This window comes from Canis aureus, chromosome 6 (genome assembly GCF_053574225.1).
Source record: "Canis aureus isolate CA01 chromosome 6, VMU_Caureus_v.1.0, whole genome shotgun sequence".
Classification (NCBI taxonomy): domain Eukaryota; kingdom Metazoa; phylum Chordata; class Mammalia; order Carnivora; family Canidae; genus Canis; species Canis aureus.
Window position 1 is genome coordinate 80,376,950 of NC_135616.1, and position 16,003 is coordinate 80,392,952.

General features: G+C 38.5%; 1 protein-coding gene across 8 annotated transcripts in view; it reads right to left on the bottom strand.

The window, feature by feature from the left end:
- Positions 1–16,003, bottom strand: part of KDM5B (lysine demethylase 5B) — an 86,486-nt gene that overhangs the window by 18,193 nt on the left and 52,290 nt on the right. For all 8 annotated transcript variants that reach the window (XR_013382479.1, XM_077902499.1, XM_077902497.1 and 5 more), the window contains exons 14-22: positions 14,829–15,023; positions 11,282–11,463; positions 11,008–11,132; positions 9,935–10,085; positions 9,664–9,778; positions 8,881–9,236; positions 7,686–7,824; positions 3,426–3,605; positions 2,621–2,779 (exon numbers count right to left, since the gene is read on the bottom strand). Coding sequence is in view for 7 of the 8 variants with exons in the window: in XM_077902499.1 (XP_077758625.1) it covers positions 2,621–2,779; positions 3,426–3,605; positions 7,686–7,824; positions 8,881–9,236; positions 9,664–9,778; positions 9,935–10,085; positions 11,008–11,132; positions 11,282–11,463; positions 14,829–15,023 (1,602 nt within the window). In the remaining variant the exon portion in view is untranslated. The remainder of the gene's footprint in view (positions 1–2,620; positions 2,780–3,425; positions 3,606–7,685; positions 7,825–8,880; positions 9,237–9,663; positions 9,779–9,934; positions 10,086–11,007; positions 11,133–11,281; positions 11,464–14,828; positions 15,024–16,003) is intronic.

A 16,003-nucleotide genomic window follows, 5' to 3' on the forward strand; every position in this document is an offset into this window, starting at 1 on the left:
CCACGTCAGGCTCCCTGCATGGAGCCTGCTTCTCCCTCTAGGGGATCCCTGGGTGGCTCAGCGGTTTAGCGCCTGCCTTCGGGGCAGGGCCTGATCCTGGAGTCCGGGGATCAAGTCCCACACATCAGGCTCCCTGCATGGAGCCTGCTTCTCCCTCTGCCTGTGTCTCAGCCTCTTTCTCTCTCTCTCTCTCTCTCTCATAAATAAATAAATTAAATAAATAAATAAATAAATAAACCAATCAACCAACCACAGAAATAATAGTGGGAAGCAGCACCTTAAAAAAAAAAAAAAACCAGAATGATGCTCAAGCAGCAAAATCTGATCAGAACCTGACTCATGGGCAGCCCAGATGGCTCAGCGGTTTAGTGCCGCCTTCAAGCCCAGGGCGTGACCCCAGGGCCCCGGGGTCCCACGTCAGGCTCCCTGCATGGAGCCTGCTTCTCCCTCTGTGTCTCTGCTTCTCTCTATGTGTCTCCTCTATCATGAATGAATGAATAAAATCTTTAAAAAAAATAAAAGAACCTGACTTAATATACAAATACCCCCTAAGGATGTGCCAAAATACACAAATCAAAGCAATCCCATGTCAATCACTAGAGAAGTCAGGCAGTTCCAAAGGAACAGACTGGGAGGAAGGTGCCCTGAGCAGAGACTCAACCCATCTGGTCCAGTCCTTGGAACCAGTGTAGTCCAATTCTACAATGGGCAATGCTTAGTGCCACTTAAAGCACCCCGATGGGACTACATCCAACTGAAAAGCTTCTGCACAAAGGAAACAAAGTAAAAAGGCGACTTAGAGAATAGAAGAAAATACTGACAAGACACATATCTGATAAAGGGTTTGGATATTTCCAAAATAGATAAAGAACACAAACAACTTAAAAGAAAAAAACAAACCTAGGCAGAGGACTGGAGTATTTTTCCAGAAAAGACATACAATGACAGGTACATGAAGAGGTGGTCAACCATGAAACTGCATATCAAAATCACAATGCAAGATCACCTCACACCTATCAGAATGGCTATTATCAAAAATGCCAAGAAGTAACACATGTTGGTGAGGATGTGGAAAAAAGGGAACCCTTGGGCACTGCTGGTGGGAATATAAATTAGTGCAACCACTCTGTAGAACAGTATGGAGGTTCTTCAAAAAATTAAAAATAGAATTACCAAGTGATCCAACCATTTCACTTCTGGGTATTTATTTGAAGGAAAGAAAAGCACTACCCTCAAAAAGCTATCTGCACCCCCATGTTCACTGCAGCATTATTTACAGGAGCCAATACATGGAAGTGACCTAAGTGTCCATCAGTGGATCAGCAGACAAAGAAAATGTGGTGTATGTATATACAATGGAATATTATTCAGCCAGAAAAATAAAGGAAATCTTGCTACCCACAACATGGATGGACTGTAATTGCGTTAGGCCAAATGAAGTAAGTCATCCCCAACAAAACAAAACAAACAACAAAAAACCCAACCCACAGATACAGAGGACAAATAGGTGGCTGCCAGAGGCAGGGGGTGGGGAGTAAACCAACTGGGTAATGGCAGTCAAAAGGTATAAATTTCCAGTTATAAAATTAATCTTGAGGATGTAAGGGTACAGCATGTTGACTATGGCTAATATTCTTACCACAAAAAGTCTGTAACTATGAGCAGTGATGGCTATTAACTAGACTTAGTGTGATCAATCAAATCATTATGGTGTATGCCTGAAACTAACATAATGTTATATGCCAATTACAGCTCAATAAAAGAAAAAAAATTTTAAACATCCAAATCACCTACCATCATCTTTTGTCCTAACACTGTGGCTCACATGAACTAGACTCTGCTTCAGCTTAGGATGATACCATCTTTGAATCCACAGTGCTTACTAAATGCAGTCAGATTCAAAGGTACCCAATATTCTTTTAAATGTATTTTTTAAGCATGTGTGTGTGTGTGTGTGTGTGTGTGTGTGTGTGTGTGTACTTACTTACTAAGCTCTATGAACAATGTGGGGCTTCACCTCACAACCATGCGATCGAGAGTCACAGGGCAGCCTGGGTAGCTCAGCAGTTTAGCGCCGCCTTCAGCCCAGGGCGTGATCCTAGAGATCCAGGATCGAGTCCCACGTTGGGCTCCCTGCAGGGAACCTGCTTCTCCCTCTGCCTATGTCTCTGCCTCTCTCTCTCAGTGTCTCTCATGAATAAATAAATAAATAAAATCTTAAAAAAAAAAAAAAAAAAAAAAAAGTCACATGCTCCACCAACTGAACCAGCCAGGCACCCCATATGTGTATTTCCTGTTGTAAATTACTAAGCTGGCAGTGCAGTTTCACTCGTCTGTTAACCTTGATTTCTGCTGTCAGCATCCATCCTGGGGTCAACCCACAGGACTGACAATTGAACCTGCAAAACTCAGACTGGGAGGCTTCCCTGTACCTGCTGCACCTTTATGCATCTTCTACTAGGAACTTTTACATTTGACAATTTTCAGAAAGTCTTTTTGGGAAAACTGAGTACACTCAGGGTTATTCTTCTAGATGCCTTAGCAACAGCCCTGCAAACAAGAAAGGGTTAAAATCATCCTCCCAAAGCAACAAAGAAGAAAAAAAAGCCCTACTACATACAGCTGAAGCAGTCTCCTTGCTTTCACTTAAAGCTCTCTCCAGGTCACTCAGACTCTCTAGTTTGGTGCTTTTCTTCTTTCCACTTGGCAAGGGCTCCTTGAACTTTCTCTGTTTCCTCTTCAATCCCCAAAGGCCAATGTCACATCGAGGACACAACACCTAACGTGGGGGAAAGCACAACCAACCAATTAGACAGATTTCAGATAAAGCCTTATGAAGCCTCACAATAAAAGCCTACCTGTGGAAAGGATGTAAACTTCTTAGCATCTAACATTTTCTCTGTAACATGCTGCCCTGAAGCCAGAAAACTCTCCTCTACAGAGGAGGAGGGAGGGAGGGAATGAATTTTCACAAAAGAATGACTTTGATTCTAGACTGGATGAAACAGTAAGTTCAATGTGATATATACCAATTCCAGTCATAGTGCACTACCAGTATCAGCTTAAAAAAAATACAAAAAGTACAACTATAGCACTTTATGAGAGGTGGATGAGACCATTTACCAGGCTTATTAAATGCAAATGGTGAATTATGGCCAAGGTTAAAAGTCCAATTTCAACACAGATTAAGGAACGTCAAGGAGAAAAATGTTCTTCTTTAGACACTGAATGCTATCCCTAAATGTATCCAGATAACATTTAAAGGTTACTTCACTGGAAGTTTAGAAGAATCTCCCTGGCTCTACTGAAAAAAGTAACTCACAGAATGTAGACCAGTGAAACCAACACCTTTGAGAGAGAAGGGAATGCATGTTCTATAAGCTAAGAGATCTAAGGTCTTGTAGATGGGCTGGTTGCAAACTTACCTCTAAGAGAGAATATGGAGAATTCTCAGTCAAGAATGTATTAGCAGCACATTCTTTCCAAGCCTGAACCTCAGCTACTAGTAATTCCAGTCTTGGTAAAGAATTCAGATGTACCGGGATAGATCGACCTCGTGTAACAAGTTCTATGAGTGTGTCTAACACTGGCACACGTCCTCCAACCTAATGAGTCAATAAAAATTGTACCAACTTAGAAAAAAGAATATTTATCTACAAAGTGAGAACAGCACAATTCAGAATAGGCCTACTCCATGATTTCAACATGTTAATTTCACAGAGATGGACAAAACTTGCCAGTTGACCAACTGCGGTGGGGTTAACATGTGTTCCTTTACTTAACACACACTTTAAAAGAACCTAGTTTGTGCTAGCCCCCAAGTGTACAGCTATGAACATGACATACACTGTGATCTCCTTGACTTTTAATGCCCTTCTAATTCTTTTTTTTGAAGATTTATTTATTTATAATAGACAAAGAGAGAGAGAGAGAGGCAGAGGGAGGGAGAAGCAGGCTCCATGCCAGGAGCCTGATGTGGGACTCGATCCCAGGGCTCCAGGATCACGCCCTGGGCCAAAGGCAGGCGCCAAACTGCTGAGCCACCCAGGGATTCCCCTCCCCAGCTTTTTTTAAGAGATTTATTTATTTACCTTCTAATTCTAAATTCACTTACCTTGATCCCTATAGATAGGTTGAAAAAATTTCAAGAAAAATGTAATTTGCAATAACTCAAAACATTTTCACACTGACTTACGTCAATAAAAGGAACAATATTTTACTCCAATCCACCCAATGATAAAGTAACTCTGGGTAAATTATTCAGAAAACTAAAATGAGATTAAAAGTCCCACACTGGTTTTCAAACTTTCATATGAATTAAGAATCATCTGGAAAGCTTTTTTAAACCATTTCTGGGCTCCTTCCCCAGATATTCGGATTCCGGTCACCAAGGAAGAGTCCATGAATTTGCATTTCTTAACAAGTTTCCAGGTGATGCTGATGCTTTTGGTACTGGGACCATGTTTTTGTTTTTTAAAGATTTTATTATTTATTGGAGAGAGAGAGAGAGAGAGAGAGAGAAAGAATGAGGGAGGAGATGCAGAGTTCAGAGGGGCAGAGAAAAAGCAGACTCCCCCCTGAGCAGGGAGCCATTGTAGGACTCGATCCCAGGACCCTGGGATCATGACCTGAGCTGAAAGCAGATGCTTAACTGACTGCACCATCCAGATGCCCCTGGGACAATTTAAGAATGAGACACCCAAACTGGAAGAAGAATAAAAGCGTAGAATGGGAGTGGGGAGCACTGGTGATACTCTAATACAATGGTAAATCTTAGCTTCACTAAGTAGGTCATCCAAACATATCTCCTGATGTGATGCAATACAAAGTATACAGTATTACCTGATATTCTGATATTATTCCAAGCAAAAAATATTTAACTTCAACCCATCAACTCTTTGAAATTAACTTCTAATTTAGAAGAAATACAGAAGATAGAATACACCACAAAGAAATAACCAGACAAATCCAGAAGGCAGAGCTTACCACAGGGTAACTTCTAGACAGTGACATGAAAGAAAGGAGGTAGGGAAGAAAACACCACAAGATTCAAAGAAAATTAAAGACGTATGTCATTTAGGGGCAACACGTGGTCATGGACTAGATAAACAACCAGAGGGACATTTTTGGGAAAATTGGGGAAAACTGAATATAGACTGGGAACCTGATGTTTTACTGCTTTTGATATTTATTCTTACAGAATCAGATCTATAAGGGCGTTTCTACTAGAAACTTAAAAAAGATGACTCATAAAATACATGCGATCGGGGATCCCTGGGTGGCGCAGCGGTTTGGCGCCTGCCTTTGGCCCAGGGCGCGATCCTGGAGACCCGGGATCGAATCCCACATCGGGCTCCCGGTGCATGGAGCCTGCTTCTCCCTCTGCCTGTGTCTCTGCCTCTCTCTCTCTCTCTCTCTGTGACTATCATGAATAAATAAATAAAATCTTTAAAAAAAAAAAAATACATGCGATCTTTAATATTTAATTTAGAAATAAATGGAATACTCCCTATGTGTGAAGCAGAATACTGAATAACATTGCAAAATACATAATCCACTAAATATGAAGAGGCTCCATGTTGTCAGTTATATTTCTCCATTAGTCCTTTAGTATATGATGCAAGTAAACACCAGGCTATTATTTCAGGAATGGACCAAAACTTGCTTTTCGTCCCTATGGGCACTACTGAAAACACATTACCTAAGTAGTAAATACCTTACAAAATATGAACAGAATAAGCCTATCCAGAAATATGTGCTCTTTCTGATTTCACATGCTTATCTCTCCTTATTGCAAAGACCTCACCTCACCTTTCCGGCTGCTAGCAATCATAAGTGAAAAGGGGGCCTATGACATGACCAAAACTAATCACTATAGTTCCAACTACCATTAACAAGAGCCTATATCTAAAACTCTTATTAAGAAAGTTTACCGGGAAAAAAAAAAGAAGTTTATCAGGATGCCTGGATGGCTCAGCAGTTGAGCATCTGCCTTTGGCTCAGGGTGTGACCCCAGGGTCCTGGGATCAAGTCCCACATTGGGCTCCCTCTGCAGGGAGCCTGCTTCTCCCTCTGCCTGTGTCTCTGCCTCACTCTCTCTCTGGGTCTCTCATGAATAAAAAAAAAAGTTTATGGACACAGTAAATACTTCCCTTGGTTTGTTCTCTGGCTAACTGGAGTTTATTCCTTAATTATGTAATATTATTTATCAAACAATAATATCTTCTCCCCCCCTTTCTTTAAAGATTTTATTCATTTATTCATGAGAGACCCAGAGAGAGGCAGAGCCACAGGCAGAGGGAAAAGCAGGTTCCATACAGGGAGGCTGATGTGGGACTTGATCTTGGGTCTCCAGGATCACGCCCTGGGCTGATGGGCAGCACTAAACTGCTGAGCCACCCGGGCTGCCCTTCTCTTCTAACTATAATAGACAACCAGATGTTTTGTTGTAAACAACTGGCTAAAACTGTCTGATCTGCCATTTCTTGTTAGCAAAATTAATCAATTAGCACTACTTAGACAAATATTTAGAAAACCAGATAATTTTTTTTTTTTTTTTTTTTTTTTTTTTTTAGAAACAAGATAATATTTTTTATTCTTAGAATCCAATGGCTTTGGACACCTGGGTGGCTCAGTCAGTTAAGCATCTGCCTTCGCCTCAGGTCATGATCCCAGGGTTCCAGGACTGAGTCCCACACTGGGCTCCCTGCTCTGGGCGGCAGGGGCGGGGCGGGGGGGAGCCTCCCTCTCCCCCATGCTCGTGTTCTTTCACATGTCCCTGCACTTTCTTGCTCTCAAATAAATAAATAAAATCTTTTAAAAATCCAATGGCTTCAACAAAACAGAACTTGAGACTCAAGAATGAGATCAACTAAATTTTTAAAAACCTAGCCCATTAAATAATTCAAAGATCTTTTTTCTCAATAGGTCCATAACATCTACTGATTTACAATGAGTACAAAGATAAAGACACTCCCCACCAACTTTTCAAATGACATTATCTAGCTACAACCAGGTAAATCACAGAATGAATTTGGTCTGTACCTTAATAATGCTACAAGCAAATTTAACTCTTTTTTAATGTATGGGCAAGTCATCAGGTAGGACATCTAACATAGGATCATATATACTTAGTGCTAATTACTTTGGAACTTAAGTTTCATTTCTTTTGTAGGGGTGGGGAGGCATTTTTTTTTTTTTTCCTTTTTTTTTTTTTTTAAGTCACTACATCGTGAAAGATTCTGGGCCTTTGGGCCTACATTCTCATTGTAATCATGTAACCAGATTCACTAAATGTGCTACTCTTGATTATCTGTTCTCTAAGTTGTTAAGCCAACAAGAGACAACTGTACTCAAAGATTTAGAAACTACCTTTCTCCCACAACTTCCATCTTTAGCTTTTTCTTTGATCCTTAACCAAGTAACTCAAGTTTGTTCAGAGAGGATCCCAAACTCCCAGAGAAAGTTGGTTGACTTATCTAAACTTTAAATATTTGAGCCAACTGGTCAGGATAATAGATGGGTGAGTATATCTACATAAGATTGAACAAAATTTTTGATTTGGCCAACCGAAAACACCGAATCTGTGTGGTGTGATCCAACACAGTACCCTCCTTTATCATTTTTTAATTATTGCTTTCCATAGATGCACTTATACACTCAAGACACTTTTTTCTTAAACCAACCTGCAGGGCCTCTACATCCTGAAGCCAGTCCCTGGCTCTCTGCACCGAGTCTTTCAGAGCTACACCATTTGGCAGATATGCGGGGATCTCCTCAATCTCCTTAACTGCCGTAGCAAGGCTGTTCAATGAATGCCGAGGTCTAAAAAAATGAAATATAAGAACTACTTAACATTTTACATGGTGGTTCATTTTTCTTAAGGTTTACTAAAGAAACCAGAAAAACCATTTCAAAGGAAATTCTGTATAAATAATTTTTTCAAAAGTCAGTAACTATTAGGTATCAAGTTAACGAGTTTCAAATACATGCGTACAATTTAAAAGCCTCTAAAATAAAGGAAATGACTCAGTATTTAAGTTCTGCTTATTCCTGATTTTATGCTGCTATAACCACAGACTTTTCATTCGCAGAAGGTAACTTAATGATTATTTACTGTATTGAATTACATATACTGTCAAAGTCATATAGTTTCACTAAGAAAACTTAAGTTTTCTAGGATAGCAACATTCTAAAAGCATAGTATCAAAAAATGTGCTCTTTGCTCAATGACCACTATTTTAGGATTACAAAAGTATGTCTGTTAACCATGTATTGTTTTTGTACTTTATGTTGTCCATCAGACTAATGAAGAGCTGTCAGACGAAAGCAAAATTAAGGGAGCGACTGATCTTTCTCCCCTCAGATAGTTTGCCTGAGTCCAATTAAATCTCTCCAACACAAGTAAGATGTCCTGAATCACAAAGAAACAACAAAAATGTACATTCCTATTTCTGATGGTAATTACTGGCTATCTTCATTTTATAGAACGGTGCATATTAACTTTCAGACATTTTCAAGACTCCTTGGGAACTTATTTATTAACTGTGGGTTGAAATGGTTTTCCACTTGTTTGTAAAACTTTTTTCTTCTCTCAAAGATGGTATCATTGGGGTCCAAAGAAATTTCATTAAAACAACTCTAGAAAAGGCAATTCCACTTGAATCATTCATTTCACAATCAGTAAAGTACAAAAAAAATTAATATTCTTTTACCTAAGTTCCAAAGCAATTCCAAACATCTCAGCTACTTCTACATGTGTTCTACACTTTCAGCTGCAGCTTCTGGACATTGGTCACATACCAATCACTGTGCTCTAGTGCTCTTAGATGGACATATCACTCAACCTTCCCCAAGAGAAAGGTAGATTTGGTTTTTTACCTGGCCTTGAGAAGACTCTTGGCTTTGTCATCCCAATGCTCTGACACTGTGAGCAGTTCCTGAAGTCGGGCCATTGCTTTTTCCACGGCTGAATATGGGGCCAGACCCACCCCTAGGTCTATGAGACGTCTCATATCATCTAATGTAAGGGAGCTGGGGTCTAGGCAAGCTTGTTGCACCTCTTCTAGCCAACGGGCCTGCTCCAGACGGGTACGCATCTCAGCAAGCTGTGGAAGTTCAACATCAAATTCAAAGCTGACATCTAGCAAGTCTTGCAGCTCAGCAGCACTGGGCATTTCCTCAGAGAGCAATTTCTGGCTATGCTGTTGGAAATCTTCTACACGGTTCAAAAGATCCTAAAAAAACACAGGTTGTTGTATCAAAATACTTATTTTAGTAATTTGGATTCTTTCATACTCAAAATCTTCAATACATATTCAATGTGACCCTCTTCCCTCTCATAGGATTTTAGCAATAGTATGGGTAAATGAGATAATATATAAGCCAACTGACAGCTAAACAAAGTGACTATAACAGATCTTTTACCAACTGCAAGTGGTTACTTTCAAGGTAAAAACTTCCAACTTTCTCTCTCTCCTTTGTAGGCCTATTATAGTCTCTTTATACATATATACCAAAAAACACTCCATAGGTATTAAAAACATCTGCAAATGTTTGTATAAATTAACCACCCAAGAAGATGACTTAACATGTCAATTGAATTTATTTACAAAATATAGGATTACCAAAGTACTTTCCCACACATCCCTCTGTAAGCGTTACCTTTAGCAAAGGTGTTTGACTGAGGACACATGGAAGAGCATACAGCTGTGTCACAAACTGTCGGAGCTCATTCACTGTCAATTGATTTTGGGATTTTCCTCCACCAGATCGGTATCTATAAAAACAAAGGCCCAAGGAAGCCATGAGAACATGATATATTCACCATTCCCAGATTCAATGTCACAGGAATACAGGACAGAAGGAAAAACCAGTCACAAAAGGTTTCAAAGTTTAGCCACCAAAGAGTCCAAACTCAAACAGAAGTATATACCTAGTTTGCCTTTTGCCATTAAGCAGCTGTTGTGCAACAGAGGCACACTTCTCTGCATCCTGTGTGACTAAGCGAAGGTGACGCAAAAGATCATTGTCTGGGAATTTCTTCATTTCGGATTCTTCAATTAAAGCCTTAAAGCTGACAAGGCCTAGGAATAAAGAAAAGGTAATCTTTTCTGTTATCATTATGTTTATTATGAGTGGTATAAAATATAGGAGGAGAGTTTGCTTTTATACCTTATCTAAAGTATGATTATTAATAAATTTGTTCCCTTGATTGGTCTTTTTTGGGCAAGGGTAGAGGCTTTTACTTTTATTTATTTACTTTTTAAGTTTTATTTATTTTTATGTAATTTCCATACCCAAATGTGGGGATCAAACTCATGACCCTAAGATGAAGAGTCGCATGCTCTTCCAACTCAACCAGCCAGGCACCCCTTTAGAGTGTTTTAAACAAGTGCCTAGAGTTGCTCTTCAACGTGGAAATGTTTCAGAGATGGAAAACAATGGACTTGTCAAAACAAGGCAAATGCGGATCCTCATTGTTGCACATACCACTCCTTTCTCTTGCACTTTGTAAATGATGGGAAAGGAGTTTTAACTTTCGAGGTAATAACAAAAGACAGAAACTGTGACATTGATTAGCACTAAAAAGTAATCAAACAAAAAAGTGATTAAACCAGAGACCCCTAATTTAGTAACATGCTACCTTTATCTTAAGATTTAGGTTTTAAAAAAGGTTTTTCTAACATTCTATATAAAACGTAAAATATTGTTTCTGAGACCAGAGGTGTAAAGGTCATTCCATTTTCTAACAAGATGATCTTTGTTACAAAAAACACGATCCTGTACAATTCATCAAGATTTTCCTCTGATATAGGGTATCTGCCTAACCCACTCATGGCTTTAAAACTTTCTCTGCTAACTCTCCAAAAGCCTGGCTGAAAATGGGGGAACTAAACAAGGACAGAGTCAGATTGTTTCAAGTAATCTGTTTGTTGATAACTATGTTAGCTACATTATGATCAGTCCCAATTTGCCAATCACCAAGCCACACTGTATACCACATACTTTTCTTTTTGTTAATCTTTGCCTCCAAAGCTTCATTCACATTCAGGGCCCATTCATTATAAGATTCTGCGCGAAGCTTCAGTGCATTCATCATGGGGTAGAGATCATCCAGAGTGTATCTATACCTGGCAACAGGATAGCAGACTTAGTTTTGAGATATTTGGGTTTGGAGAAAATCATACATTTTATGCTCAGTATTTCAACCCTAGAATAGAAATATCACTTTATTAAAGATTCAGGGTTTTCCATAGAAAAGGTTATTCTTTCTACTCACCTCAGTTTATATTTATAAGGAGGACAGGAACACAATTCTTTTACATGATGCAGGCAAACAAGCAGGCCAGGTTTACAAGAACAGGAGATGGCAGACATGAAGCATGTGGTTTTACATTTTATACACTGACGCTCATCATCCGGTAACAGCTCAAAATCCATTCTTTCCGAATCAATTACTCCCTAGAATAAAGTATACTTTAGAGACCTCCAAAGGATAATATAATCCATCAGTCCCCCAAACACATAACAGTTGAGTTTAGGAAAAAAAAAAACGGGTGGGGGAGTATGGGGGAGCCCCACCAAAATAAGAGTGCATATGTGGAATACAAACTAACAATGATCTAGCAGCAAATATGGTCAGGTAAACTACCTCACTTGTTTGGGGAGAACCTCTTTTCGGACAAGGTAGATCCTTATGTTTGGCCGTTTTGGTCAGTATGAAAATAGTTATTAATAGGACTGTAAACTACTAAGATTTATTTTGCTCTTTGTGCTACTCCAAATTGGCCCTATCCACACTTTGGGCATAGATGATAAGAGCAAAAGAACTGTATATACTTTCTACTTCAGAGGAAATATTATATAGGACTTCAGAGTTATACCACTAGAGAATCCATAAAAAGAATAAAAATAAAAAAGAAAGATGAGAAGATTATCATGAAGAGATTATTGAGGGGTAGATGCTGAGTAGTCAATTAGCTTTCACACATAAAGTTACCTAAAGGGTATTATTTATCTGAAAATGTTAGAAATATGTACAAGACACTAAAGTCATAATAAAGCATTTCCTAATTGAAACAATGTCAAGAAAAATGAGATCTTAAACCAGTAAATTTCAAACTGTAGCTTGCAACAGCTAAAGAACGCTCCCTAGGATATACGTTTTGTCATTGAAAGATCAAGCTTTGACCACCTTTTCTCCTTATCTAAAACTGGACCCAAATCTAACTGTGAGAATGCCAGAATCTGATCAAGTCACTTTATGAACCACCAAGCAAGCTCCTCTGTTTTACTGTTTTATTCTGTATTTTAACCTTTTGACCATTTTACTTCCTGCTGATGACATGAACCAACAAAGACAGAGGAGAGTAAGGAAACCGCTAATCAATGAATTTTCCTTTTAAACTGGAACTGATCATTAAAAAGGACTTCGAGATAAAAATGGTTGTAATTTTACTTTAAACTAAGATTAAAGACCAATTTTATGGTTCTTAGTTGAGAATGAATCATATACATCTCACTCAACTTTAATTTCTCAATTTCCACATTTGGAAAAAAATTTACTCAAAGTTCCACAAATGAGTTACCATTATTGATATAAGGCCATGTTAAGACACCTAAACCGTACCCTCTGGGCATTGTTTTCCCTAACTATAAAATATAAGGGGAAAGTGAATAAGCTTGCTGTTGGTCCATAAAAGGCTTCAGAGAGCCAACATTCAAGAGTTATATCTAAAAAAGTCACACTAAAAAAAAAAAAAAAAAAAAAAAAAAAATCCAATGTGACTCTTTTTGCAGATACCACTGTCCCAAAACAGCACAAAAAAAGCTAACAGAACTACTGAGTTTAGCAAGGTTGCAGGACATAAAAAGTCAATATACAGAAGTCAATTATATTTATAAATACTAGCAATAACCATTTGAAATAAAAAATTTTAAGGTATCATTTATAATAGTACCAAAAAACAAAATATTTAACTATAAACCCAAGAAAATATGTGTTAAGATCCATATGCTGCAACCCACAAAAAAATGAAAGAACTCAAGAAGACTTAAATAAATGGTAGATATATGATGTCCATGAATTGGAAGAGTCAACATTGTTAAGATACCAATTCTCCCAATTATATTCATGGATTTAATGGAGTCCCTGTGAAATCCTAACAGGGCTTTTGGTAGAAATCAGTAAGCCAATTCTCAAATTTATATGGAAAGCAAAGGAACTAAAATAGCCAAACCAATTTTTAAAGTAAATGAATTGGAGAACACACACTATCTCATTTCAAGCCTTATTACAAAGGTATAGTAATCAAGATCATATAGCAACAGCAAGAGAATAAATGCATAAGTTAAGAGAATAAAACAGAGTTTAGCAATAGACCCATTTATATGCGGTGAATTGATTTTCAACACCAAAGTGCCAAGGCATTTTAAAGGAAAAAGAATGGTCTTCTCAAGAAATGGTGCTAAAACAATGAGACATCTTTTTTTTTTTAATATTTTATTTATTTTTTCAGAGACATAGGCAGGGGGAGAAGCAAGTTCCATGCAAGGAGTCTGATGCGGGACTCGATCCCAGGACCCCGGGGTCACGCCCTGAGATGAAGGCAGATGCTCAGCCACTGAGCCACCCAGGGGTCTGTCCCACAATGAGACATCCTTATGCAAAAAAAGAATAATCTCAACCCACACATTGCACCATAAATAAAAATTACTTGAGATGGATTAAAGATTTACATGTAAAACCTAAAACTAAAAAATTCTAGATGAATAAACAAAAGGTCTTTGTGACTTTGGGTTAGGTAAGATTTCTTAGGTACATAAAAAAGATGCAGGGGCACCTGGGTGGCTTAACAGCATCCAACTCTTGGTTTTGGCTCAGGTTGGCTCCTGTCATGATCCTAGGATCAGAAGATTGAGCCACACCTCAGCAGAGAGTCTGCCTGAGATCCTCTCCCTCTCTCTGTCCCTCCCCCAATCTCTTTCCTCTCTAAAATAAAAAAATCTCTAAAAAGATGCATAAAAGATGGGACGCCTGGGGGGCTCAGTGATTGAGCCTGCCTTCAGCCCAGGGCGTGATCCTGGAGTCCCAGGATCCAGTCCCACATAGGGCTCCTTGCATGGAGCCTGCTTCTTCTCCCTCTGCCTGTCTCTGCCTCTCTCTCTCTCATGAATAAATAAAATCTTAAAAAAAAAAAAATGCATAAAAGAAACAACTGCTTAATTGAACTATCAACTAGAAAGACACTGCTCTGAGAAAAAAAAAGATAAGCAACTGACTGAAAGAAAATACTTGCAGAACACTCATTTGATAAAGGACTGGCATAGAGAATGAATGGAAATCTCACAACAATCCAATAAAAAAAGGAGGTGGGCAACAAAATATATGAACAGACGCTTCACTGAAGAGATACATACACAAGTAGTAAATAAGTACATACATGATAGGATGTTCAGTAAATCAGTGGCCATTAGAGAAAATGAAAACCAAAATGAGATATTAATACACATCTATCAGAATGGGTCTTTTTCTTTTTCAAATATATTATATATTTATTCAAGAGAGACACAGAGAGAGGCAGAGACACAGGCAGAGGGAGAAGCAGCAGGCTCCTCGCAAGGAGCCCGATGTGGGACTCCATCCCCAGACCCCGGGGTCACGCCTTGAGCCGAAGGCAGACGCTCAACCACTGAGCCACTAGGCATCTCCAAAATGGGTCTTAAAGGAAATTAGCCTAAGAAAAGACTTCTTAAAATGAGATTAATGTAAGAATTTTACTAAGTAATATCCAGAGACACACCAATTGGGATTCCAGAAATCTTACCAATTTACGAACAGTTTCTCTTAAAGCTTTCTCATCCTCAATCATAATGGCCATATCTTTCTGAACAGTTGAAGCCACTACGACATCTAGTACATCAGCCTTGGAAGCCATCTTGCAAATCATCTCATCGTGGGAAAATACACAATAGCGATGAAGCAAGCGATAATGCTCCACACACTGTCGGCCTAATGGCAGCTGTTTCAAAAGACAGAGGATAATACATGACATTTATCTTTCTTTCTCCTTTTTATTTCCAAAGACTTCTGATCATTATCACATTACCAAAGAGCATATTCTGGGTCATAATACATTTATCAACCCTATAGCCAGACTCTAAGAGGCCTTGGCCCTTTTCTAGCCTTTGCATCTCAAAGCTCTGGCATGTCAGGTATCTAATTAAAAAGTAGTTTAAAAAACCCAATGTATGATGGTGCCTGGCTGGCTCAGTCAAAAGAGCATGCAACTCAATCTCAGGGTCATGAGTTCCAGCCCCACTTTGGGTATAGAGATTAATAAAGACATTTTTAAAAAACCCAATGTATTAACAATGTGTCAATGTTCAGTGTACAATCTAACTGGACATGAGAATTTACACATTTCCTGAAATAACAATGCTGACTTAAACCTGCTTCAGGGAATTAACGATGCTCTAAACTATTTAATGGAAAATAATTTCAGGTACAGGTAGTACTATTACTCAGTAAAGCACTGAAACAAGGTTATAATTCATTAAATTTAACATCACACACTTGAACTAGATCTTTTTATGTAAAAGAAAAGTATTAATACCAATATAAAAATTCCACCTTACAACTAAAACCAAATGCATCATTAAAAATTGCTGTATTATACATTAAATTTAAACTAGTGTTACATAGGCTTAAGACTGAATGAACTTTTTGTTACAAGTTTGCAATGAGATACTGAATTTTCCCAAAATGTAAATCAACAGACTCATTTATTCATCAAGTCTCACTTTTACAAAAGAAAAACTTATCAGCTAAACTGAGTAGTGTGCTTAGTCAGTACAGGCTTGATATGTGGTGCCAAGTGCTTTACCCCACTGTGGATGGTAATCAATTTGTAGACCAGCCATTTGAGGAGCAACAGGTTTAAGCAACCACACACATGAAAGCTTCTCAAGTATCATATACTACACTTCTGTAGGAAAACAA